Genomic DNA, 27840 nt, shown 5'->3' with positions numbered 1-27840 from the left:
TATCTATCCCCAGTCTCTACTGATGTATCTATCCCCAGTCTCTACTGATGTATCTATCCCCAGTCTCTACTGATGTATCTAACCCCAGTCTCTACTGATGTATCTATCCCCAGTCTCTACTGATGTATCTATCCCCAGTCTCTACTGATGTATCTATCCCCAGTCTCTACTGATGTATCTATCCCCAGTCTCTACTGATGTATCTATCCCCAGTCTCTACTGATGTATCTAACCCCAGTCTCTACTGATGTATCTAACCCCAGTCTCTACTGATGTATCTAACCCCAGTCTCTACTGATGTATCTATCCCCAGTCTCTACTGATGTATCTATCCCCAGTCTCTACTGATGTATCTATCCCCAGTCTCTACTGATGTATCTAACCCCAGTCTCTACTGATGTATCTAACCCCAGTCTCTACTGATGTATCTATCCCCAGTCTCTACTGATGTATCTATCCCCAGTCTCTACTGATGTATCTAACCCCAGTCTCTACTGATGTATCTATCCCCAGTCTCTACTGATGTATCTATCCCCAGTCTCTACTGATGTATCTATCCCCAGTCTCTACTGATGTATATATCCCCAGTCTCTACTGATGTATCTAACCCCAGTCTCTACTGATGTATCTATCCCCAGTCTCTACTGATGTATCTATCCCCAGACTCTGCTGATGTATCTAACCCCAGTTTCTACTGTCCACAGGGCAGTGGGATGTATCTATCCCCAGTGTCTACTGATGTATCTATCCCCAGTCTCTACTGATGTATTTAACCCCAGTCTCTACTGATGTATCTATCCCCAGACTCTACTGATGTATCTATCCCCAGTCTCTACTGATGTATCTATCCCCAGTCTCTACTGATGTATCTATCCCCAGTCTCTACTGATGTATCTATCCCCAGTCTCTACTGATGTATCTAAACCCAGTCTCTACTGATGTATCTATCCCCAGTCTCTACTGATGTATCTATCCCCAGTCTCTACTGATGTATCTATCCCCAGTCTCTACTGATGTATCTATCCCCAGTCTCTACTGATGTATCTATCCCCAGTCTCTACTGATGTATCTAACCCCAGTCTCTACTGATGTATCTATCCCCAGTCTCTACTGATGTATCTATCCCCAGTCTCTACTGATGTATCTATCCAATTTGTAAGTCGCTCTGGATAAGAGCGTCTGCTAAATGATTTAAATGTAAATGTAAATGATTGAGAGGGGTTCAAATACTTATTTCCCTCATTTAAAATGCAAATCAATTTATAACATTTTTGACATATGTTTTTCTGGATATTTTTGTTGTTATTCTGTCTCTCACTGTTCAAATAAACCTACCATTAAAATTAGAGACTGATCCTTTCTTTGTCAGTGGGCAAACGTACAAAATCAGCAGGGGATCAAATACTTTTTTCCCTCACTGTATAACTTAATGTAAAGTCAGCAAAAAAAGAAACGTCCCTTTTTCAGGACCCTGTCTTTCAAAGATAATTCGTAAAAATCCAAATAACTTCACAGATCTTCATTGTAAAGGGTTTAAAAACTGTTTCCTATGCTTGTTCAATGAACCATGAACAATTAATGAACATGCACCTGTGGAACAGTCATTAAGACACTAACAGCTTACAGACGGTAGGCAATTAAGGTCACAGTTATGAAAACTTAGGACACTAAAAAAGGTCTTTCTACTGACTCTGAAAAACACCAAAAGAAAGATGCTCAGGGTCCCTGCTCATCTGTGTGAACGTGCTTTAGGCATGCTGCAAGGAGGCATGAGGACTGCAGATGTGACCAGGGCAATAAATTGCAATGTCCGTACTGTGAGACGCCTAAGACAGGACGGACAGCTGATCGTCCTCACAGTGGCAGACCACGTGTAACAACACGTGCACAGTATCGGTACATCCGAACATCACACCTGCGGGACAGGTACAGGATGGCAACAACAACTGCCCGAGTTACACCAGAAACGTACAATCCCTTCATCAGTGCTCAGACTGTCCGCAATAGGCTGAGAGAGGCTGGACTGAGGACTTGTAGGCATGTTGTAAGGCAGGTCCTCACCAGACATCACCGGCAACAACGTCGCCTATGGGCACAAACCCACCGTCGCTGGACCAGACAGGACTGGCAAAAAGTGCTCTTCTCTGACGAGTCGCGGTTTTGTCTCACCAGGGGTGATGGTCGTATTCGCGTTTATCGTTGAAGGAATGAACGTTACCCCGAGGCCTGTACTCTGGAGCAGGATCGATTTGGAGGTGGAGGCTCCGTCATGGTCTGGGGCAGTGTGTCAGAGCATCATCGGATTGAGCATGTTGTCATTGCAGGCAATCTTAACGCTCTGCGTTTACAGGGAAGACATCCTCCTCCCTCATGTGGTACCCTTCCTGCAGGCTCATCCTGACATGACCCTCCAGCATGACAATGCCACCAGCCATACTGCTCGTTCTGTGCGTGATTTCCTGCAAGACAGGAATGTCAGTTTTCTGCCATGGCCAGCGAAGAGCCCGGATCTCAATCCCATTGAGCACGTCTGGAACCTGTTGGATCAGGAACTTGCAGGTGCTTTGGTGGAAGAGTGTGGTAACAATCTCACAGCAAGAACTGGCAAATCTGGTGCAGTCCATGAGGAGGAGATGCACTGCAGTACTTAATGCAGCTGGTGGCCACACCAGAAACTGACTGTTACTTTTGACCCCCCCCTTTGTTCAGGGACACATTATTCCATTTCTGTTCGTCACATGTCTGTGGAACTTGTTCAGTTTAGGTCTCAGTTGTTGAATCTTGTTACGTTCATACAAATATTTACACATGTTAAGTTTGCTGAAAATAAACACAGTTGACAGTGAGAGGACGTTTCTTTTTTTTGCTGAGTTTAAAGCACATTCATCTTGTCAGTATGTCTATATGGTATAGTCTGTCTCCATTCTCATGAGGAGAGTAAATAGCTTTATAAATCATGATGGGTAGTAAATGTGTATATATGCTCAATTAAATAATATAATTAAAGTTATATTTATCAACACAATTTTAACAGTACATGACATAAATAACAAGTCTGTTGTTCACTGCAACAATATCAGTAGCTTGTCTCAAATATAGCATGAAGCAAAAAGTGTTACATGTGCTGGTACCACTTTATATAATGTTTCTTATGGTCTTCAAAAATGAAATACGTTTGTATTAAACGTGTGCCTTGCACAAACGTGTGTGACTGTCAAACCTCTGATGGATAAAAATACAAAAAACACGGGTGGGCGGAGTCAAACGTTTGACTCCGCCCACATTGAGCCCCGCCTCGAACTGCACACTGCAGTCAGGGGTACTTGCCTTCAGTAGCACGTAATTTAGCTTGATGCCATGGACTTCTCAATAATCAGCAGCAGTCACGATGTGATCCTTAGCTGTCTCTTCGATGTTTGACAGCGACCCAATGTAACGTTCAATTTTACATGACCAATACATAATGTAAAATAGTGACATTTTACAGTTATTTATTTACCGTTCTAAAATCTTGACTAGGAAAATGACGAAGTCTCTTCTCTCGAGTCCTTTCTCAACTATGTTGAACTGAACGCGTATGCAAACGTATTTGGAACTTGATTTATCAAAATTCGTGTGCAACAACAGCCAATGAAAACGTGACTTTGCCTTTGGAGCGTCAACGAATGGGAGCAGCAGAAAGGGAAGAAGTCCCACCCTAGTTGTGAGTTTAGCCAGAGATTAGACTAATTCAGGAAGTTCTTAAGTTTTTCCAACTAGAGACCCAAATGAGAAATGTACTGTCCTCGAACGACCCACATTAAGAAGAAATAGTGTGTGATAACTGTTTACTCAACTCGCGACCCGCCACTCATGGTCCACTTTGGGTCCCAAACCATAGTATAAAAACCCTGGACTAATTCATTTAAACTAAATCCATCTAAATTATAAACACAAACAGACCCATTTTGAGATCAAGATGAGAGCAAACAGATATTTTTATTTCTTCGCCATGATCTCGTAAAAACAAAACAAATACTCAAAAATACAATATAAACTTCTGAAAATCAATACTTACTATTTCTCTTTTCTTAAACAGTATAGAAACATAAACATGAGCAAATACAATGTCGGGTGATCACTGACTGTCCAGTTCTACTTGCTTCTCTAGATTGTAGAATATGGTGTTTTACAAAATGTTGAGCTCCCCCTATTGCCCTGTTAAAATACAGTTACTAGTTTTTACTAGGCATTTGCGCAAGACATACAGTACAAAGTGCCCAAAAAGATTTCAGGTGCTAGCAATTGTGTTTCAATATTAAATCAAGCACACGTCAATCCACCATTTTGAATAGTAGTATACAATGTACACACCCCCCGCAATTCATCCCGAGGGAAAGATGGCAACCTAGAGTGAGGGAGAATTGTATTGTATTCAGTGCCTGCGGTCTCAGGATTGATATGATGAGCAAGTCACAGATAGTCCAACATCCAAGCAGGAAAAGATTGGCAAATCAAACTGATGATACACCTTTACCACTTTGCCTGTTTTTTGGCTATTCCCAAAAAAACAGGTTATTTCTGAAAAGGTTATGGTAACATCCATAAATACATTGGGATATTCATTTTTTTTTTTTAACTCCACCTGTAACTCATTAGTTACCTTACACTTTGACAATTTATTCAAAATCAGCTGGGGGTTTTTCTTGCCACAAAATAAAGCAGACATAAATAGGTGTATAAAAAAATCCAGTATCAACCATATTGAACTCAAAACAGCAGCTGGAAAACAAAATGTGAAAAAAGAAAACAAAAGGACGAGACAGAGTGGCGGAGGGGGAGGTTGCTGTGGATGTGGTTGGCCAGAAAAGTGTATCCCCCTCTCCCTACCACTCCTTCTTCTTCTCATCCATGGACACCCCGCCGGGCCCCAGTGCTACAACCAACAGCAGCCCTCCGATGACGGACGTGGTCTGGAAGAAGTCGTACTTGAGGAAGTCGTGCATGGGCTTGTAGGCGGGCACCGCCCAGAAGGCGTTGAAGTAGATGTTGATGGCCAGCAGCCATATTACCAGGGTCAGGGCTGCCAGCTTGGTCTTGAAGCCGATGGCTACCAGGATGATGAGGGCCGTGCCCACCATGTTCTGGAGGATCTGGGGGAGTGGAAAGGGACACATGGGTTACAAGTCTGAACCACCAATGCTACTGTACAACAGTTGCACCAGAACCTATCTAAATGAATGCAGCACTTAGTATGGTTTTTAGATATTTGACAGACTAAGATAACTGTGCATAATCTTCAAAGAAACACCTCAAATGCAAACTCAGTTTGATCTCTGCATACTTATGAAAAAATGCATAATACTGCTTTTTCCCTCTCTACCTATAGTCCCTCCTGAGTGGCACTATAGATACAAGGCGGTGTGGTCTACTCACCGAGAAGAAGCTGGGGTCAAAGTGCAGCAGGGTCATGAACATGAGCACCAGCAGGACTCTCCCTCCCAGCTGCATGTACTGTTTTGGCGAGCTCTCTCCCATGGAGGGGACGCCAGCGAACATGCTCTTCCCTTCTGAACGCGACTCCGCTAGTAACAGCAGGAGTCCACCGCCCAGGGCAAGGTTCCTGAGAGAGAGAGTGAGGGAAGGAAGGAGGGGACAGGGTGTAAGAGGATCCATAGTTCAACATAAAGGATTATAGAATTAGTGGGACAGACAGGAAAATATTACCCAAGGTTAAGACACTTAAACACTAATATACACTCAGTGGCCAGTTTATTAGGTACACCAACCCGTTCATGAAAATGCATCGCTCCTACAGAGTGAGTCGCGTGGCCGTGGCTTGCTATATAATGCTGACAGGCATCCAGTTACTGTTCGATGGAACGTTAGAATGAGCAAAACAAGTGACCTAAGCGACTTTGAGCATGGTATGATCAGCGGTGCCAGGCACTCCAGATCCAGCATCTCAGATACGGCCCCCTTCACACACACGACAGTGTCTAGGGTTTCCCGAGAATGGCGCGACACACCAAAAACATCCAGTCAGCAGCAGTCCTGTGGGTGAAAACAGCTTGTTGATGAGAGAGATCGAAGGAGAATTGTAAGAATGGTGCAAGCTAACAGGCGGGCCATAAACAGGCTATTAACGGCTCAGTACAACAGTGGTGTGCAGAATGGCGTCTCGGAACGCACAACTCGTCGATCCTTGTCACGGCTGGGTTATTGCAGCAGACCACCACACCGGTTCCACTCCTATCAGCTAAAAAAAAACAAGTGGCTCTCGTGGGCACGTGATCACCAACACTGGAGAATTGAGGAGTGGGAAAACATTGCGTGGTCAGAGGAATCCCAGTTCCTGTTGCATCACGCTGATGGCAGAGTCAGGGGTTGGCAGAAGCAGCACAAGTCCATGGACCCGTCTTGCCTAGTTTCAAAGGTACAGGTTGGTGGCGGTGGCATACCGCCATCCAATCTGCAGCAACTGCGTGATGCCACCGCTTCAGCATGGACCAACATCCCTGTGGAACGTTTCCGACTTGTAGAATCCATGCCCCTGAAAAAGTCTGGCTGTTCTGGAGGCAAATGGGGGTCCGACCCGGTACTAAACCCTAACCCCGTACCTAATAAAACTGGCCGGTGAGTGTAAATCAGTAAAGTAATGGAAAAGAAACTTAAGTCAAATGTATGTTTTCAATTTAATATGTAAACATCTTATTTATAAACTTAATGGGAGACCTACCTCATCAGAAATTTTATATCCCATAAAATACTGTATGCAACCGTCTAGAGAAAATAAAAATAAATTCAGCATGAAATATTACACAGCCAGAAATTCATGAACATAGCCAGTGTTAGGCTGTCAACCATTTGAGTTCTGTCAGCCCAAAATCACAGAGGGGTGCATTGCAATATATTAGATATTTCCTCACCTGTAAAGCTATGATTCCAAATAATCCAAAGCAGGCATACTGTACAAAATGTCTACTGAGGATAAGGACACAGCCACCTGTTGGAGAAAAAATGAATGACGGACAGTTAGGATCGAACCGGCACAACGGTCTGTTCCCCATCTTCCCCAAAAAGGGTGGCATTCACACTTATTTCAATCCCCGTATCTTTCCCCAGCCTTCAAAGACAGTATGGGTCATCATTCATGGCCCACACCACACTACTGACTCATTAGTCAATCCATGCATGGATGGATGGATCCTATCTGGACCTATGCAGATTATAAAGATAAAAACATTGATGACAAACAAGCTGATGATCCCAGCCTTGCTCACCAAGCTGTCCTGTGAGGTTGAGCAGTACGAAACAGGTGGCCAGGAAGTAGCCGCAGCCCCACGTGGCCTCAATGTAGTCCTTCTGCTCATTCCACTGGAACCACATGCGGATGCCGTCCTCCAGAAAGGTGCTGATTAGACACAGACGAGCCAGGTGAGGCAGGTACTGCTTAGTCACTCGCAAGAACTGCGAGAGAGAGAAAGGGACATTTAAGCCTACATTTGGGATAGACTACATGGACATTTCAGCAGGCACTAGCATTGACAGTAAAACAGGGTGAATGAGGACATGGATCTTCCTTTTAAAAACTCTACACCCCCAAGGTCTAAATTAGGAACTGGACCTTGTGTATTGTTTGTAATGTTGTGCAGACACACCAGCAGTGCCCCTGCCCCGCCCTCTCAGATTTGTACTGAGTATTGTATCCATCTATACTGACCAAAAATATAAAAACGCAACATGCAATAATTTCAAAGATTTTACTGAGTTACAGTTCATAAGGAAATCAGTCAATAGAAATACATTCATTAGGCCCTAATCTATGAATTTCACATGACTGGGAATACAGATATGCATCTGTTGGTCACAGTAAGCCTCACAATGGACCTCAGGATTGTGTCACGGTATTTCTGTGCATTCAAATTGCCATCGAGCTGTCAGATTTTATGGCAGTACTCAATGACATTGACCCCAATCTCAAATTAACTACTGAATGTGACACTCAACGTGGTCATTACCTCGATATGTGGATTGAGAAATCAAATGGAACCCTGTTTACAACTCTGTATCGAAAAGAAACAGACAGAAATACTCTATTACAGGGGGACAGCTTCCACCCTGAGCCATTAAAAAGAGGACTTCCTAGAAGCCAGTTTTTCAGACTGCGCCGTATATGTCACTCCACAGAGGATTATCTAGAAAAGGCAGCGGAGATGCGCATTAGGTTTCTAAGAGGCTATTCGCCACAATGTGTGGATGAAGCTCTTCATTTGCCATTGGGAAAAACACGAGATGAACTGCTACAAAAAAGACCCGCTAAAGCCAAAGAACACTCCGTAATGTTCACAACCACATACTTTGAACTCGCGAAAAGTGGGAGATGTGGTCAAGAAACACTGGCATATTTTATCATCGGACCCAGCTTTGCCGGCTGAATTTAAAAATCCACCACTTATTGTGTAGGAGAGGTCGCAATTTACACGATAAATTGGTACATGCCAACTGCCAGCCACAAAAGAAAATTAGCCAGGCTCTTTTACGCCCTTTTCCAAATGGTAGCTATAAATGCAGAGGATGCGCACATTGCAACAATATGATGAAGTGTGAATATTTCTGCCACCCACACACAGGAAAACGGTTCCAAATAAACAACATTATTACGTGTTCCATCAGCCATGTTATTTACATTATTAAATGTCCATGTGGGCTCTGCTATGTAGGTAAAACCTCTCATTCTCTCAAACAGAGAATTAGTGAACATAAAAGTTCAATCAGGAGAAACGACAGGGATTATCCAGTCGCAGTACATTTTAATGACCTAAAACATGACATTTCTACCTTTAGATTTTGTGGCATCGAGAAAGTTAAGATATCAGACAGGGGAGGTGATATTAATAATACTCGAGTAAAAGAGAATGTTTTGGGATTTTCACCCTCCAGACATTATTTCCTAAAGGACTTAATGATGAAATGCCTATGTATGTTATGTTGTGAATTTGAACATGAATTATGTCCCTATTTAAGATGACTGTTTTTCGTATGATGTACCCAATGATTAATGAAAACTTGCTATGTCCTCATTGTGGTTATACAGGCGTGTTTAATACATCTTATTTACACACTTTATTCGAATATTTATGAAATGCATATTGTTATATATCGCCTCCAAGCCCTTTCCATGCGTGGAACGGATGTGGGTGGGGCTAGGTCTACATAAGGGTGCTAATTTTAAAATAATTATGTTTCTAGCACAAATCCAAAACATAAAAATAAATATCAGAACGAGCAATGTCAGAGTCCAGAATATATATATAAATAAATAAATAAATAAATAAATAAATAAAATGGTGCGTATAGACAGTATATGAATAGAAAAGGTGTGCACTATTGTGCACACCCTCAGGGTTCAATAATTGGCCCACTATTGTTCTCACTTTATATAAACAACATTGGTGATGATGTCAGATATTGTAAATTCCATTTATATGCAGATGACACAGTGATGTACTCTATTGCTCCAACAGCGGACCAAGCTTTAATGCAGTTGTAGTATCCTAAAATCAGACTCCAGGGGTCTCTTTTACAGCTTAAACTTGTTTTAAACGCTAAGAAAACAAAATGTCATGTTTTTTTCTAGGTCTAAACTCTGTTAGAAACACTTTTGTAATCACTAGCTTGGATGGTACTCAAATCAAACAGGTCTCTGCATATAAATATTTAGGGGTATGGTTAGATGATAGGCTCTCTTTTAAAAAACATGTTACTGAATTGGGAAAAAAGCTCAAATTCAAGATAGGGTTCCTTTACAGAAACAGGGCTTGTCTGTCCTCCGTAAATAGAAAACAAATTGTGCAGGCTACTTTTATGTCCGTTTTACATTATGGTGATATTCTCTATATGCATGCATCGGCAAACACATTAAAACCACTGGATGCTATTTACCATTGTGCACTCAGGTTTATCACGGGTGATAGTTACAAAACTCATCACTGTATCCTATATCAACATGTGGGTTGGGCCTCTCTATCTGTGAGGCGAGAGCAACATGCTCTCTTGTTTATTTATAAAGCACTTCTTTTAAAACTACCTCCATATATATATATCATCATTAATTTCCACTAGATATACACATTTTAAAACCAGACCACAGATGTGGATTACATTAGAGACTCCTGCGGTCTCCACAGAGTTGGGTAGGACTGCCTTTAGTTCCTTTGCACCTTATTTATGGAACAAACTGCAGATCCAACTTAAGTTAGACACTCTGGTGTCCCTTGCCCATTTCAAAAATGTTATGGAGGATCAATATGATGTTGTCTGTGATTGTTTCTGTTGAATTGTGTCTTTGTTTTGTTTGTTTGAAATGTTCTTGTCTGTATGCCTAAAACTGTACATGTCAACATGTTTACACAGGGCACAGCCGTAAAAGAGATCCAGATCTGTCCGTTTTCCCTGTTAAAATAAAGATTAAAAAAATAATAATAATAAAAAAAAGTTATACAGGATGAGCCTTGATTAGAATACAGTACAGTGCCTTGCGAAAGTATTCGACCTTTTGCCACATTTCAGGCTTCAAACAAAGATATAAAACTGTAATTTTTTGTGAAGAATCAACAACAAGTGGGACACAATCATGAAGTGGAACGAAATTTATTGGATATTTCAAACTTTTTTAACAAATAAAAAACTGAAAAATTGGGCGTGCAAAATTATTCAGCCCCCTTAAGTTAATACTTTGTAGCGCCACCAAGTCGCTTGGGGTATGTCTATCAGTTTTGCACATCGAGAGACTGAAATTTTTGCCCATTCCTCCTTGCAAAACAGCTCGAGCTCAGTGAGGTTGGATGGAGAGCGTTTGTGAACAGCAGTTTTCAGTTCTTTCCACAGATTCTCGATTGGATTCAGGTCTGGACTTTGACTTGGCCATTCTAACACCTGGATATGTTTATTTGTGAACCATTCCATTGTAGATTTTGCTTTATGTTTTGGATCATTGTCTTGTTGGAAGACAAATCTCCGTCCCAGTCTCAGGTCTTTTGCAGACTCCATCAGGTTTTCTTCCAGAATGGTCCTGTATTTGGCTCCATCCATCTTCCCATCAATTTTAACCATCTTCCCTGCCCCTGCTGAAGAAAAGCAGGCCCAAACCACGATACTGCCACCACCATGTTTGACAGTGGGGATGGTGTGTTCAGGGTGATGGGCTGTGTTGCTTTTACGCCAAACATAACGTTTTGCATTGTTGCCAAAAAGTTCGATTTTGGTTTCATCTCACCAGAGCACCTTCTTCCACATGTTTGGTGTGTCTCCCAGGTGGCTAGTGGCAAACTTTAAACGACACTTTTTATGGATATCTTTAAGAAATGGCTTTCTTCTTGCCACTATTCCATAAAGGCAATATTTGTGCAGTATACGACTGATTGTTGTCCTATGGACAGTCTCCCACCTCAGCTGTAGATCTCTGCAGTTCATCCAGAGTGATCATGGGCCTCTTGGCTGCATCTCTGATCAGTCTTCTCCTTGTATGAGCTGAAAGTTTAGAGGGACGGCCGGGTCTTCGTAGATTTGCAGTGGTCTGATACTCCTTCCATTTCAATATTATCGCTTGCACACTGCTCCTTGCGATGTTTAAAGCTTGGGAAATCTTTTTGTATCCAAATCCGGTTTTAAACTTCTCCACAACAGTATCTCGGACCTGCCTGGTGTGTTCCTTGTTCTTCATGATGCTCTCTGCGCTTTAAACGGACCTCTGAGACTATCACAGAGCAGGTGCATTTATACGGAGACTTGATTACACACAGGTGGATTCTATTTATCATCATTAGTCATTTAGGTCAACATTGGATCATTCAGAGATCCTCACTGAACTTCTGGAGAGAGTTTGCTGCACTGAAAGTAAAGGGGCTGAATAATTTTGCACGGCCAATTTTTCAGTTTTTTATTTGTTAAAAAAGTTTGAAATATCCAATAAATTTCGTTCCACTTCATAATTGTGTCCCACTTGTTGTTGATTCTTCACAAAAAAATACAGTTTTATATCTTTATGTTTGAAGCCTGAAATGTGGCAAAAGGTCGAAAACTTCAAGGGGGCCGAATACTTTCGCAAGGCACTGTATATACATATGGAGTGGTAAAACAGTATGTAAATTGACTCCCGAGTGGCGCAGCGGTCAAAGGCACTACATAGCAGTGCTAGAGGCGTTACTACAGACCCGGGTTCATTCCCGGGCTGTCCCACAACCTTCCGTGGCCGGGTGTCCCATAGGAGTGCGCACAATTGGCCCAGCGTCATCCGGGTTAGGGGAGGGTTTGCCCAGGGGGACTTTACTTGGATCATCGCGCCCTAGCAACTCCTTGAGCATGGATTAAATTAAGTATATTATTTGTCTCGACTTTATTGGGTTATTATTATTGGGTTATTCCTTTTCATGGTTGGAGTGAGGACCTTTTTTGAACTCTATAGAAATGTTTTCTATGCACCAGCCACCATTAATTCTAGCCTGAGTGCAAGTCCTCCTACTGGCTTTACCGGAATGGGGAAAAGGAAATAAATATACTGAAAACCATATGAGATAACATGCAAGGGCATTCCAGAAGCAATATGGCACAATAGACAGAGCGTAGGACAGCTGGTACTATTTCAGCAGGGACTGAGGTGGGGTAAGAAGAAGGGATATTTATTAGGAAGATGGACTAAAACAGGCTCTCATAGAAAAAAAGCACACTTATGTGTCAGTCTCAATGTAGTAAAGTACTACATTACAAACTTTTCAATTCTGCAAATCCAAATATATCCTGTGTCAGGTTATTGACCCTTGCAACCACTATGTGTGAAATAAACCCCTGCTCACATAGATTGCAACATAAAAAAAAACGGCCCTACATTTACTAAACCTCCATTCTGTTGGCTTCCCTCCAATACATTGAAACTGATCATCTTCTACCTACTAAAGTACGTACAGCAGAAGAACATTAATCATCCCACAACCCCTCCCACCATACAGTCCACATCACCACTGCCTGGTCTTGGCAGCCTATCACAGTTCAACAACTCCCACGTCAGTGGGCGAGTTCATTTTGCGTGGCCCGGTCCCCCGGATGGGTGGAGATTTCACTTAAGGACCAATGGAATGGTCTAAAATGTACAGAATCTGCCTACCCGGGGCACCGAGCCATGAAAAACAAACTTGACCATTCATAAAGGCACATGAGGGCCTAGCAGCCAATCAGAGGATGTAGAAGGTGTTGTGACAGCCTAGATATGGAGCATAGTGGAGTAGCCTACATTAGACTAGAACTGTTTTCTTAGAGCTTATTAGTGAAGAATGTGCCTTTGAAAGTGTAGGGCAGGCCTACCTTAAGCCACGTTTCATGGCACAGCAATTTGAGGTGTACATTTCCAGATGTAGGTTATTTTACAGCAAAGCTTAAAATGTCAAAGGGGTGGACAGTGGAGTTGGGCATGTCATATACCTGGTGGTAAACCAAATATTTGGTATTAGCTGGTGCTAATTCAAAAAGTTCACAAAAGTAGCAAGACTAGGTTACACTCACAGAGATCCTATTGTATTCTAATCTATGGTTACACGCTCACTGAATGTATATCCTTAGGGTATGTCAACTGTGTAGTATGTCAACTGTGTAAAGAAAAACAAACAGGCCTAGTAAACAGAAAAAGCTCACGTGGTTAGAGCTAGGCTATAGGCTAGAGCGATTTGAAATAACATCGGTCTTGAAATATTGTAACTTCCTATCGAAGGAAATACAGCATGATAGGCTTGCATTATATAACTTCCTGTGTAATCTTCATACGGGGTAACACATACATGTAACCTGAACTATGGGGTTCTTGACACTGTCCCCTTATAGACCAGAGCATTTCAAGGGGATTTCAATTTTATCCACAGGACCACAAGCTAGACCTACTGTAAGGGCATACAAGACCATAATATGTTCACATTTTCTTTCTTATACATTACACAACACACACACCATTGTAAGAACTGAGTGTGGTGGCATGGCTGTGGGGCAGTCAATGTGCACAGTTCTTTGCATTTCAGCTAAAAGAGATGGAACAATTCAATAGAACCAACCACATGTAATAGGCCCTTGCCACAAGAGGTAAGCTGCAAAGCCCTCCATGTTGTTGGCAATATAAGCCCAACACACGATTGAGCAACCACAGTACCATCTCACAATGGCAATGTGATTAATAATAAATAGGAATTGCGATTAAAACTAAATAGGAACTTTCAGAAAATGACTTGCCATAAAACCTATGGCGTCGAGGTTTACAACACACATTTTGCAGAGGGATTCATTGAGACTGATTTACCAATTAGTTTGGAAGGCCACCAGAACAAGCAATACAAAATGTATCAACTAGGTAACTTACAGTACAGTCAACTAGCGTTAGTTAAGTTAGCAAGCTAACGTCAACTATCGTTTGTTACTATGTGGCCAGAGTTCCATTAGCTAACCGGACATTATTAATTTGAATATTTGCTGGCAGGCAGCTAACGCTAGGTAGCTAACAGTACAACCAGAACCATGTATGGATGGATCTGGCTACAACAAGCAGGAAAAGCACAAGAGGACAATCATTTGTGCACTTTTGTACTGCTGCAGTTATTGGCTATTAGCTACATGATGATAGCTAACGTGTGATAACGTTAACGTAGTTGCCAAACCATGTAGCTAGGTAACTTACTTACAGTAACAGCAAATAATGCGTGTAGGTAGCTAGTTGTGCAAGTAATATTAGCCATCAAGCTATAACGAGTCACTCACTCAAGCAGCTGTGGCTAGCTAGCTAGGTACTGTAACTTAAGAACCCAGATTTCCTTTGAATCTGACTGTAAGGTACCGATAGCTAACAACTAACTAGAAACAAGGAAGTTACCTGGTCTGCCACATCTTCAGCTTGACTCATGAGCTCCTCCTGCCCCATGTCTAACGATAGATACTGAGGCTTAGTGCTATACGTTATCAACGTGAAGGTAATATTAGCTAATGTAGAACTCCTCTGCCTAAGATATTTACTTGAGCAATTCTTCCCTGTCACAAATGCGCCTCTGCCCCACAATGCTTCGCGTTGCAACGCTAGCCCCTCGTTTGGCAGCGTTCATGTACTAGTCGGAACTAGGAAACTCTGAAATGTCCGAATTGCTGCGTGGTTGTAGCTGTACAAGTGCCGCGTTCAACTAGTTAGCAAGTCGAAAATGTCTAAGTTTCCTAGTTCAGACTAGCACCCGAACGCAGCATTGGTCTACCGAGCGCTGTATGCCACGTATACTTATCCAGGGAGTTCGTCATTTTGCCATGTTTACTGGTTTGCTCATGTAAACAATTAAAGATGAGAACATTCCTAATTTACATGAGATATGGCCTACTGTAGTGTATCAAGCAGCATGATTAAAAAACACCAACATGTAAACAATCTTCAATGTGACTCAATATTGGGAAACACAAGCGTTTCGCTACACCCGCAATAACGTCTGCTAAACACGTGTATGTGATCAATCAACTTTGATTTGACTATTGCCATGCTACAGAGGTACATTTATTTGATCATCTCTATGCGGAAGATGAGGTGACATTTTACTATTCAATATTAACAAAATATTGACTATTTTCACAATAAATACAAAATCAGAGGAGAATATTTGTGCACTTTTATTATACTTTTTATGCAATCACAGAACTTCTGAAGAAGAGTGAGGTAGTGGACAGAAAAATAATGGATGATATCTATCATACAGTGCCTTCAGAAAGTATTCACATTTATTTATTTTTACCCATCTACCAATACGTGCTCTTATTTGCGAGACATTGAAAAACCTCGCTGGTCTTTGTGGTTGAATCTGTGTTTGAACTTTACTGCTCGACTAAGGGACCTTACAGATAATTGTATGTGTGGGGTACAGAGATGAGGTAGTCATTCAAAACTAATGTTAAAACACTTATTGCACACAGAGTGAATCTATGCAACATATTACTCCTGAAGTTATTTAGGGTTGCTATAACTAAGGGCTTGAGTACTTATTGACTCAAGACATTTCAGCTTTAATTTATGAATTTGTAAAAAATAAATAAATAAAAAATTCCACTTTGACATTATGGGATATTATGTGTAGGCCAGTGATACAAAATGTCAAAGTAATCCCTTTTAAAATTCAGGCTGTAAAACAAAATGTGGAAAAAGTCAAGCGGTGTGAATACTTTCTGATGGAACTATAAGTCTCATAATGAACAAGAAACTTACTTTCAACATAACCTCTGAAGAAGTTTACCAAACACGCAGTCAAAAGAACTGTAATGCAGTCAAGACACAGATACTATGCTACCTTTGTTCAAAAACAGTTGCAAAATTCCTAGATAAAAAAAATTCTATCAAAAGGTATATTGAACTGGAGTGCAATAAGACTATAAAGAATATTTCCCTATTTACATGTCTACAAGTAAACCATTTAGTGGTCTCAACCCAATTCAGCACAGGTAAAAGTTCATACTACTCACACTTTTTATACATGTAACAAATGTAGCCTTTACAACGGTTCCTGTTTGCACACCATTCCAGTTGAGCTAGGGCCTGAGGCTGAGCTAACCCCAAAGGTGTGACTGACCACAAATGGAAGGTCAGCCACAGTGGCTTTCAGAGAGTCTGTGTAGTTGGTCTTAGCCATCCAGACCTGTCTTCGGATGGCTACAGAAGCAGCCATGACCCTTCCAGACAGTTCAGCCTGGTGGGAGGATAGCTGGAGGGTGAACTGGCCAATGAGCTTCAGCTCGTTAAGGGCCACCATAAAACGCTGGGCTGGACAATCCTCAGTGATCTCCAGCAGAAGCCTCCTCTGGTAGTCTGATAGGTAGCGTAGGTAGTTGGCCGTCTTGGCAAGCATGCCAGCAGTCTGGTACATCCTCTCTACTAGAGTCTCAGTGAAACGCCATCGCTCAGCTGGCACCGGCGCCTCCTTGTTCTCTGTGGGCTTCACCGCCTGGAAGATAGCCGACATGAAACTGTTGACCTGGGGCATCTGGTCATACGCTGGAGACTGGCAGTCGTGAAGCCTGTACATCTTAGAGAACAGCTCCCTGTACGGTTTCGAGCTGGCAGGGTTTGGCCAAAAGCTCTGGACCAGGTCCTCAAACTCCGGCACCATTGTGGGGTCTGGTGGGCTGGGGCTGGCTGGTGTGCTGGGAAAGTCTATACCAAGATACTTGGCAGCACGTGCTATGAGGCTCTGAAGCTCCATAGCTTCCAGTAAGTCCTGTTTAGAGATAGGACCCTCAGTTGACTGAGAGGCATCCTCCCCTTCACGGTGTCCATCACTGAGAGGTCTCAAGGCAAACGAAATGGAGGAAGGCTCCTCTTCCTGCTTCACAATGGTACTGGACATAGATTCCGTCACCAGCTGCTCGCTGACAAGGCAGGATAAATCTCTCTGGTTGCCCTCCTGAGAGGAGGTGGATGCCAGAGGGATGGAGGCGTGAAGATGTATAGTTTGGGCTGGAGTGGGGAACGACACAACAGCCTCAGCACCTCTCCTCTCCAGAGCCTCAATGCGCTTCTCCAGAACAGCCCACTGTAGCTGGACGGCCTGTTGAACAACCTCCACCAGCTCCCCGTGCCTCCTCTCTGACCGGACAGCTTGCCGCGATTCCCTCTGAGACCTCCTTCCCTTTCCAGAGGGGCAGGAATCATCTTCATCAGAGCTCCAGTCTGAAGAGGAAGAGGAGGAGGAGGGAGAGCGTCTCCGCCTGTGGCTACTGCGGCTTCGTTTGGAGCGTTTGGAGCAGGACGATGAGAAACCGTGTCGTTTACAGGAGCTGGAGGTCAGCATGTTGGAACCTGATTGGCTCAAGGATGGGGTGGAGTCAGCTGACTGCTGAATAGCAAGTTGTGAGAGGAAAGTGCCTTTTGGGATGCTCAAATTGTCCCCTGCCTGCGCTGGGGGTGGGGAGAGGATGGTGAACAACACTGGCATGGTGGAGGAATGGGCTGGTGTGGAAGCAGAGAGCCGATGTGGGGGCAGGGTGGGGACTGTATTTTCTTCCGGTTTTGGTTCCTTGATGGGAGCTGAAGTGGTCTCAGGCTTGGGCTTAACTTCAGACTGTGCTGCCTCGTGCTTCCTCTGCTGGCTCTCGCGGTGCATTATCTCCTGAACTTTAGTGAGGCGGTTGATGCAGGTGCTCCAGTCCATCTTGGCACAGTGTGGGCATTTGCCATACTCCAGCACAGCCTCCTTGGCATGCTGGATGCCCAGACAATGCAGGCACAGCTCATGGGTGTCTTTGACAGGAATCTTGTGTTTGCGACAATCACACCACGTGAACCTTGGGGATGAAGTTGCCATAGCAAACAGCTGTTGTGGAGAGCAAGGACCCAAAGAAGAGTCCTGTCAATGTTCTCAGTTTAGGAGATAATTTGTGGGGCTGATTATGTTGGCTCCCCTGTAACAAGAAGGAATAAATAGCCATATGAGACCAACATAAGTCATCATCATTGCACGCATATCTTTTTTACATATAGTTAGCTGACATGAAGCTACGGCTGGCTATGAGGCGAGTCCATCGCGAAGGAAAAGCACGAATATTTTACCAAGAAATGTATTAATATTTCAAAACATAAAATATATCACTTAGACTAAGCAGTATGCGAATACAATTGGCATTAAACTGTCTTCTTTGTGTGGTCCCTCTCCTAGTTGTTTGTTGACGTTGGACAGCCAAGCTAGCTAGAAGGTAAACAAGCATACATTGAAAACGTAGCTATGAATATTTGAAACCATATACTACACAAATAAATGCACACTTACCCCGATCGAATCTTGTTAAGGGTTGTTTACTCGAAATTATGATCTGCAAAGATACACACGACATGTGGAGGATACCTCCTCAGTTGCTCCTACGTCATACGCTGTGCGACTGAAGCTAAATAGCAAAGACCTTGTAGTAACAACAAGATCCAAAGTTTGCGCGTTCTCTCAATTAAATAAACATTTTTTTTTTGGCCACATACACATGGTCAGCAGATGTTATTGCGAGTGTAGCGAAATGCTTGTGCTTCTAGTTCCCGACAGTGCAGAAATATCTAACATGTAATCGAACAATTCCACAACAACTACCTAATATACACACATCTAAGTAAAGGAATAAGAATATATACATATAAATATATTGATGAGCAATGACAGAGCAGCATAGGCAAGATGCAATATATGGTATAAAATACAGTATATGAGAAATGCAAGATATGTAAACATTATGAAAGTGGCATTATTAAAGTGTCCAATGATTTCAAGTCTGTATGTAGGCAGCAGCCTCTCTGTGTTAGTGATGGCTGTTTAGCAGACTGATGGCCTTGAGATAGAAGCTGTTTTTCAGTCTTTCGGTCCCAGCTTAGATGCACCTGTACTGACCTCGCCTTCTGAATGGTAGCGGAGTGAACAGGCAGTGGCTCGGGTGGTTATTGTCCATGATGATCTTTTTGGCCTCCCTGTGACATCGGGTGCTGTAGGTGTCTTGGAGGGCAGGTAGTTTGCCCCTGGTGATGTGTTGTGCAGACCGCACCACCCTCTGGAGAGCCTTTCAGTTGTGGGTGGTGCAGTTGCTGTACCAGGCGGGGATGCAACCCGACAGGATGCTCTCAATTGTGCATCTGTAAAAGTTTGTGAGGGTTGTAGGTGACAAGCTAAATTTCGTCAGCCTCCTGAGGTTGAAGAGGCGCTGTTGCGTCTTCTTCACCACACTGTCTGTATGGGTGGACCATTTCAGTTTGTCCATGATGTGTACACCAAGGAACTGTAAACTTTCCACCCTCTCCACTGCTGTCCCTTCGATGTGGATAAGGGGGCGCTCCTTCTGCTGTTTCCTGAAGTCCACGATCATCTCCTTTGTTTTGTTGACGTTGAGTGAGAGGTTGTTTTGCTGACACCACACTCCGAGTGCCTTCACCTCCTCCCTGTAGGCTGTCTCAGCATTGTTGGTAATCTAGCCTAGTACTGTTGTGTTGTCTGCAAACTTGATGATTGAGTTGGAGACGTGCATGGCCACGCAGTCATGGGTGAACAGGGAGTACAGGAGGGGTTGAGCATGCACCCCTGTGGGGCCCCAGTGTTGAGGATCAGCAAAGTGGAGATGTTGTTTCCTACCTTCACCACCTGGGGGTGGCCCATCAGGAAGTCCAGGACCCAATTGCACAGGTCGGGGTTGAGACCCAGGGCCTCTTGCTTAATGAGCTTGGAGGGTACTATGGTGTTTAATGCTGAGCTATAGTCAATGAACAGCATTCTTACATAAGTATTCCTCTTGTCCAGATGGGGTAGGGCAGTGTGATGGCAATTGCATCGTCTGTGGACCTATTGGGGCGGTAAGAAAATTGAAGTGGGTCTAGTCTGACAAGTAAGGCGGAGGTGATATGATCCTTGACAAGCCTCTCAATGCTCTTCATGATGACAGAAGTGAGTGCGACGGGCGATCGTCATTTAGTTCAGTTACCTTTGCTTTCTTGGGTACAGGAACAATGGTGGCCATCTTGAAGCATGTGGGGACAGCAGACTGGGATAGGGAGAGTTTGAATATGTACGTACACACAGCAGCCAGCTGGTCTGCGCATGCTCTGAGGACGCGGCTAGGGATGCCGTTTGGGCTGGCAGCCTTACAAGGGTTAACGTGTTTAAAATGTCTTACGTCGGCCACGGAGGAGAGCCCACAGTCCTTGGTAGCGGGCCGTCAAATACCTCATCTGGCAGTTATCAAACGTTCCCACAATCTATGGTCAAGTGAGTACATTTGGGACATTTTCATAATTGGAGCTATATGATGATCACCAAATGCTGTAGTTGAGATGCTATATAGGAATACATTTGGTCTTGTGTGGCATAGTTGGTAGATCAAGGTCCACGCAACACCAGTGTTGTGCGTTCAATTCCCACAGTGGACCAGTATGGGAAAAAATTAATATGAATGCACTGACGAGTGTACATCGCTCTGGATAAGAGCATCTGTAAGATGTACATTTGGTGCTGGACAATAGCAGAATCCATGTCAAGACTAGAAAATGCTTTTGTGTGGAACATTACAGATGTAGTGTTGATCTGTCAACTTTTGCTCAAAATTAGACAGAAAAACTGATAATTAGCTACTTGGAGCAGCCTTATGTTTGCATCTACTTAGCAACACTCGACAGGATGAGAGTATATGACACAAATTGAAAGTGCGAATAGAGAAGCACAGCATTCACCTTTATTTTCCATTTTTAACATGGTCTTTAAAACCTTTTCTTTTACAGTTATGATTCTTGAATTTCTTCTGGAAACCACCAGCCTGAACCTGTTGAAAATGCAAAGAGAGCGGTGTTACTAATTACAGTAATTCAACAACCACATGCAGACCTGTTTGCTTGGAACACTGCTCAACACTACTGGTGAAAAAAACAGTTCCATGAGGGTTAAGCCATCTGACCTTCTTGCGTTTCTGTGGCGCCTGTTGATCAATCTCCATCTCCTCCTCATCATCCGTTTTAAAGGCATCTTTTTCCTCCTCCATACCCTCGGTCTCCTTTTTCAGAGAGAATAAAGTGGCTGTAGGGAAAGAAAAAGCCAGACATTAGTTTTCACCTTCCAGAAAGGAAGCAAATGTATCAAATAAAATATACTTGAATCCACATACTGTATGTTCTAGCTCATCCATTGCAGACATTAGTCGTGTCCGAATACCCATACTAAAGTACTACATACTTAAAACGCATAGTAATTTTGCCATTTCAGCTAGTAGAATTCACTCATCTTTTGTTTGACAACAGCTGATGATCAGATAAATTGACAGGCTGTACCAAAATGAACGAATTGCGGGAGTCAAAGCACTCGCACATTAGGAGTACTATTTTTGAAATTTCAAATACTATAAATACATTTTTTGCATACTATTTAGTATGCTAGTATGTGTATTCAGACACTGCCACCACTGACTGTTTTACACAAAAATGACTGAAGTACTAACATGGGTACAGGTCACTCATGCTGTCCTCAGAATCACTGCCTCCCTCATCGCTGGAGTCAGGAGCCCACGCTCCATTCCCCCGCTGGAAGTTGCGCCCCCTCTCCCCATCTTTCTCTCTATCTCTGGGCTTCTTCTGTTGGAGGCTGGCTGGCATGTACTCCACCCCCTGTTGCACACACATTTCATCTAGGGGAGAGATTAGACAACTCAAACTGTACTGACGACAGTGAGAACAACCATCTATGTGGTGTTTCAGGTAGTTCTATTTTAGTGACATACATCTGATGGATTGTAAAGATGCTTCACTGGTAAATCGTGAAAGCGCAGAACAAAAGTCCCCTGAAACAACACACAACAGCACTCAGTGGAAAACCTCTAAAAACGTTGAGTGGAAAGGAAGCATCAACATTTGAGGGTCGGTAGGAGGAAGGACATTTTGGGAGGCAAGAAGTACTGACATTTCTTCTTCGCTTTTTGGAACCGCTTCCCATTGACATGCTGTAAGACATGGTGTGGCAGGCGATTGATGTGTCTGAGCGTCAACTTGCAGAAGAGATGATTGCTGTAGGTCAGACATACAGAATTGGTCAGTTACCCTAACCCCAAGAACTGGTTAGAGTGGGGACATAACTTCAGAGGCAGACAGGCACTTGATAACCACATAAGTCCTATATTCACATTGAATTGGTGGCAGCAGTTAGAGAACCTCTGGATGGGTCTGGAGAGAGATAGGGCGAATGTTTAGCCTCCGTGAATGTGGGTGTAATATCATAAAGCATCTGCCAAGAGGTCATAGATGCTCCCCTCTAAAACACGAAACCGCAAACTGCTGAGAGTATGGCTCTTGGGGAATACTTACGGTTGCTTCGAGCTGGGCACAACATGTGGTTCATATTGACTATAGTTGAACTCTGCAGTAGAACACATTTTCTGATATTTCTTCCCTTTGGTGAAGTTCTGGAGCTCTGTGAGGTTGCAAGGACAATCATGTCCATTGAGTACGCATTTTATCTAAAAAATAAAAAGGTGAAACAAAATGCTGTCATGTAGTTCACATCAGATACAGCATAACATTATTAGCTAGCTAGCCAACGTTAGCTAAGTTTTTTGCCAATGTTAGTCAATACGATATTTTGTGAAAATAAGTTTGGTGCGGTTGGAATTCTAACCCTTTTGCCGTCGTCCGTAAGTTCAAAAAATGGGTGATTTAGAAGGAAAGCTTTGATATCTGCAGGTAGGTCCTCCATGGTCGATTAGCTAGAAAGCTAACTAAGGTTCTTATTTCATTTTGTTAGCTTCTAGCTGTGCCAGTCATGTGGGTACGCGGACGTATTTCTTCCTCTACAGACTTATAGGACCGTGGCGCCACCTATTGTTTATAACAGTATGGAGCAGTCTGATATATTTTGATGGCCTTCTATGAATCTATGTCATCAAAAGGAACATACAATTCGACACACCAATTAGGATCTGGCTAAAAAATACTTGCAGTTATAGAACCCACTGCCCTTTATGGTTGTGAGGTCTGGGGTCCGCTCACCAACCAAGAATTCACAAAATACGACAAACACCAAATTGAGAATGCATACAGAATTCTGATAAAAGATCATCCGTGTACAACGTAAAACACCAAATAATGCACGCAGGGCAGAATTAGGGCGATACCCACTAAATATCAAAATCCAGAAAAGAGCTGTTAAATTCTACAACCACCTAAATGGAAGCAATTCCCAAACCTTCCATAACAAAGCCATCACCTAGAGAAGAGCCCACTAAGCAAGCTGGTCCTGGGACTCGCTTCACAAACACAAGCAGACCACAAAGAGCCCCAGGACAGCAATACAATTAGACCCAACCAAATCATGAGAAAACAAAAAGATAATTACTTGAAACATTGGAAATAATTAACAACAGAGTAAACAGAGAGAGTAAACAGAGTAAACTAGAATGCGATTTTGCCCTAAACAGAGATAACACAGTGGCAGAATACCTGACCACTGGAAATCTTTGACTATGTACAGACTCAGTGAGCATAGCCTTGCTATTGAGAAAGGCCGCCAAAGGCAGCCCTGGCTCTCAAGAGAAGACAGGCTATGTGCACACTGCCCACAAAATGAGGTGGAAACTGAGCTGCACATCCTAACCTCCTGGCAAATGTATAATCATATTAGAGACACACATTTCTTTCAGATTACACAGACTCACAAAGATTTCGAAAACAAATCAAATTTTGATAAACTCCCATATCTATTGGATGAAATACAGCAGTGTGCAATCACAGAAGCAAGATTTGTGACCTGTTGCCACAAGAAAAGGGCAACCACTAAAGAACGAACACCATTGTAAATACAACCTATATTTATGTTTATTTATTTTCCCTTTTGTACTTGAACTATTTGCACATCATTACAACACTGTATATAGAAATAATATGACATTTGAAATGTCTTTATTCTTTTGAAACTTTTGTGAGTGTAATGTTTACTGTACATTTTGTATTGTTTATTTCAATTTTGTTTATTATCTATTTCACTTTCTTTGGCAATGTAAACATAGGTTTTCCCATGCCAATAAAAAGCCCCTTAAATTGAAATTGAAATTGAATCGATATTTATGGGACCTAGTACCACAGAGTTTCTAAACCCAGAGGCACAATGTCGCAAGATTTCCGGGAACACTTGCCATACAGACCAGCCCGGGGTTTGATAAGTCAATGAGATAAGTGAAAAAATCTTCCTTAGTTGTTGATTTTCTCGAAATCTAAAGGCACAACTTAAATTTGAGCCAATGTCTTAAGTAATTTAACATGTTATTACTCCAACCTCGTAAAAGTGACAAACTGACACGTTTTAATTTTCGTCGAAAACAACTTTATATCAAAGGAGTGACGGTCTGCACATGCGCAGTTTGGCGTGAGAGACCGTTACGTGTTGAGCTTGAGTTTAGTTAGATGATTCGGGGAGAAGCAGTTTCGGCCTATCTTCATAATGTCTTTGCTAGTACTCAAGACAAAATAAAGACAACAACTGTTTGTAATGTATAAATACCAATAGAAATTGGACATTAAGATTCACTAAATTAAATAATGAAAAGTTAAACATTTAAGTTGAAATTAATTATATCACAGGGGATATGCCAAAGATAATATAAAATCACAAAATAAACTACATCACGAAACTGACCACAAAACGGCCTGATTTGACTCTATCGTTCCTATTGTGTTCCAGTCTGATATACAGTTTTTTAACTGATAATTGCAAGGCCAAATATATTGTAGATATAGATCTCTTGAAGTATTTGTAAAGCAATGTTTGAACATTGGGTCATGTCGGGGAGCTTGTTTCTCAGTGTTGTCATTATCAGTCATCTGACACTACGTGACAGGCTGCGGTTGTTAGCTAGCACTCCAGCTAAGTCCAATTTGTGCATTACGATGTAGTCCTTTTTAGGTTTTTGTTTTCCAGCAGAATATTATATTAGAAACCCCTACTATATGTGAAGTGCACTGGTGATGAACATAGTAATGTAAGTAAACGTGTATCTGTGATTGTTAAGTTACTAACGTTAGCTACATTGGCTGCAGTGCCAACTAACGCATCTTTTCTCTTAATTCAGTGTAGCTAATTCTACGTAAACAACTAGGGAGAAGAGCGCTCGGCGGAAATGGAGTCCCTAGAGAAAGCAAGAACAAGATGGGTGTCAGGAGTGGGGCAGCAGTATTATCATAAGGAGACGTATACTTGGAAAACGGAGGAGGAATGGAGGGTAAAAGAGAGGGCTTGTGTCGGATAGAAATTGTGGGGAAAAGGGAAATGGTTTGTTAAAGAAGAATGGTAGAAAGTGTAAGCAGAGGGAGCTGAAGACAGGAGGAGAAATGGAAGTGAATAAGTGTGAAGCATCCTATGTGGTAGGTGGGGTGAAGTTATTGGATACCGAGGTATACACCGAGGATCAGGATGAAGAAGAGTCTGTGACAGTAGGAGTGAAGTTTATGGAAAAAGTGTACTCTTGCCTTTTGGCTGATCCATTTGTGGTTTCACGGTGGGTGAAAAAAAGAGTTGGGTGATGGTAACTAGAAGTGGTCTAGTGATAACTGTTTGTGTTTCTGTGAGGAAGAGGGAGAATGCGCTCGGAGTAAAACGAATGAGGGCAAGAAAAGTGAATTGTTTCGTTCTCAAGAAAAGGGCACCAGTGAAAGGAGTGATAACAGGGGTAGCGGTAAATATAAAAGTTGACCAGCTGAGGGGAAAGATTCCCGGTGTATGTGATGGTCGTCGTTTGATGCGACGCAGACGGTGGTGAGAGTGGGGAAACGGAAGTCATTGTCTGTTATTTTGAAGTTGAGTCTTTGCCCGACAAAGTTTGGATTTCTAAGTAATCCTTTACGAGCGATGTGCCGAATACATTACGATGTTACAGGTGTCAAGCTTATGGGTATGTGGCAGCAGTGTGTAGGAGGGAGGGTCCAAGGTGTGAGAAGTGTGTAGAAGGTCATGAGACAAAGGAATGTGTAGTATTGAGGAAAGTAGCGGAATGTGTTAATTGTTGTTGTGCCCATGGAGCTGGGGCTCAGAAATGTCCCTTGCAAGAGAGGCAGGTTGAGGTTTCCAGGGTTAGAGTAGTGCATTAGTTGTCACATTGTACTGAAGGGATGGATCGGAAGGCTCGGGAAAATTGAGGTTGTGGTGGCAGCTGCAGAGGTATTTGGGTGTGCTAGACTTGACATCAGAAGAGTTACAGGGTGTGTTAAGTGGTGACGTCCCATCCTTTCAGGATGATGGCATGAGGTATGAATAAATACATTTAATTAGTGGAGTAGGGTGGGGTTCATTTAATTTTATATCATTTTGAAATTAGTGAGTGTAGTGTTAGATGGTAGGGTATTTATTTAGTACATTTTTATTTTTCAAGCAAAGTATAATGGAGTTGTACTCCAGTCTAGTAGGTGGCGGTAATGAAACAAATTGGATGCCAACCGCCGTTAAACCTCAGAAGAAGAAGTAAACAACAATATGTCTGGACCAAATGGAGATCCTAACATCTCAACTGATGATGGTATCATCGACGATGAAGATGAATTCAGGTAATACCGGTATGTTTCAGATGTCATCATGGAAGCATCATCTCTGCGCCTGTGATTTAAGAGATACAGTGTGCATTTTTTTGTTGTTTAACTATCCTTGTGGGTACCAGAAGTCCTCACAAGGAGAGTAAAACAAGGAACATTCGGACAAGTGGGTACATTTCGCCGGTCCCCATGAGGAAAAATGCTATTTTAGGGTTAGGGAACATAGGATTTAGAAAGGGAATAAATGTTTTGGTCCCACAAGGATAATAAAACAAAACTGTGTGTGTTGTCATTCACTGCTGTGTACATAAGCCAATAGGGTGTCTGTATTTGTCTGTTAGGAATGGCACATCATATCACTCTCTTTTGGCAGAGTATGTAGCCATCAACACTATGTAGCCATCAGCACTATGTAGCCATCAACACTATGTAGCCATCAGCACTATGTAGCCATCAGCACTATGTAGCCATCAACACTATGTAGCCATCAGCACTATGTAGCCATCAACACTATGTAGCCATCAACACTATGTAGCCATCAGCACTATGTAGCCATCAACACTATGCTGATCAGATCAACTCTTGCCTGGATGACCTGGAGGAACGCAACCACTCACTGAATGACAAACTACATGAACTGTTTGGTGAAGAGGATAAAGCTGGACTACTCAATGTTATACAAATCAACAACATTCCAACTATCTATTTGAGCATCTTTCCTTTCCTCAAGTGTTCGTGTGGCAACACTTAAGAGTGAATAGGGTTTTTCCCTTCTCTGTCCCTTTTAT

General features: G+C 42.5%; 3 protein-coding genes across 4 annotated transcripts; all 3 read right to left on the bottom strand.

Annotated features, from left to right (window-relative positions):
• Window positions 1–3959: 3959 nt before the first annotated feature.
• On the bottom strand, window positions 3960–15143 carry LOC106567022 (surfeit locus protein 4). 2 transcript variants are annotated; one of them, XM_014135802.3, is made up of 6 exons: window positions 14885–15143; window positions 7263–7449; window positions 6909–6985; window positions 6719–6762; window positions 5416–5602; window positions 3960–5132 (listed from the first exon to the last, which is right to left on the bottom strand). In XM_014135802.3, the coding sequence occupies exons 1-6, from the start codon at window positions 14930–14932 to the stop codon at window positions 4866–4868; spliced, it is 810 nt and encodes a 269-aa protein (XP_013991277.1). In that variant the 5' UTR covers window positions 14933–15143; the 3' UTR covers window positions 3960–4865. The 2 variants fall into 2 exon arrangements, with proteins under 2 accessions (XP_013991277.1, XP_013991287.3); XM_014135812.3 differs by lacking the exons at window positions 3960–5132; window positions 5416–5602 and adding an exon at window positions 5707–6033.
• A 499-nt stretch (window positions 15144–15642) lies between these two features.
• LOC106567027 (uncharacterized) lies at window positions 15643–18914 on the bottom strand. Its single transcript, XM_014135827.2, has 2 exons — window positions 18801–18914; window positions 15643–18435 (listed from the first exon to the last, which is right to left on the bottom strand). Exon 2 carries the CDS (start codon window positions 18336–18338, stop codon window positions 16530–16532), a length of 1809 nt encoding a protein of 602 aa, XP_013991302.1. The 5' UTR covers window positions 18339–18435; window positions 18801–18914; the 3' UTR covers window positions 15643–16529.
• Window positions 18915–21206: 2292 nt separating this feature from the next.
• On the bottom strand, window positions 21207–23371 carry surf2 (surfeit 2). Its single transcript, XM_014135841.3, has 6 exons — window positions 23154–23371; window positions 22844–22995; window positions 22443–22546; window positions 21985–22170; window positions 21448–21566; window positions 21207–21315 (listed from the first exon to the last, which is right to left on the bottom strand). Exons 1-6 carry the CDS (start codon window positions 23229–23231, stop codon window positions 21229–21231), a joined length of 726 nt encoding a protein of 241 aa, XP_013991316.1. The 5' UTR covers window positions 23232–23371; the 3' UTR covers window positions 21207–21228.
• Window positions 23372–27840: the final 4469 nt, after the last annotated feature.

This window comes from Salmo salar, chromosome 01 (genome assembly GCF_965601325.2).
Source record: "Salmo salar chromosome 01, fSalSal1, whole genome shotgun sequence".
NCBI lineage: Eukaryota > Metazoa > Chordata > Actinopteri > Salmoniformes > Salmonidae > Salmo > Salmo salar.
Note: the sequence above shows the minus strand (reverse complement) of the source record. Positions and strands in the feature narration are given on the sequence as shown.

Excerpts from the sequence above, each read along its gene's own strand:
- surf2 (XM_014135841.3), bottom strand. The coding sequence starts at position 23,231 with ATGGAGGACCTACCTGCAGATATCAAAGCTTTCCTTCTAAATCACCCA. Across the intron at positions 21,567-21,984 it reads CATGAGTGACCTGTACCCAT|CCACTTTATTCTCTCTGAAA; the intron begins GTTAGTACTTCA and ends CTTTCCCTACAG. Across the intron at positions 21,316-21,447 it reads CGCCACAGAAACGCAAGAAG|GTTCAGGCTGGTGGTTTCCA; the intron begins GTCAGATGGCTT and ends CATTTTCAACAG.
- LOC106567022 (XM_014135802.3), bottom strand. The coding sequence starts at position 14,932 with ATGGGGCAGGAGGAGCTCATGAGTCAAGCTGAAGATGTGGCAGACCAG. Across the intron at positions 7,450-14,884 it reads CTGAAGATGTGGCAGACCAG|TTCTTGCGAGTGACTAAGCA; the intron begins GTAACTTCCTTG and ends TCTCTCTCGCAG. Across the intron at positions 6,986-7,262 it reads CAACCTCACAGGACAGCTTG|GTGGCTGTGTCCTTATCCTC; the intron begins GTGAGCAAGGCT and ends TTTCTCCAACAG.
- LOC106567027 (XM_014135827.2), bottom strand. The coding sequence starts at position 18,338 with ATGGCAACTTCATCCCCAAGGTTCACGTGGTGTGATTGTCGCAAACAC.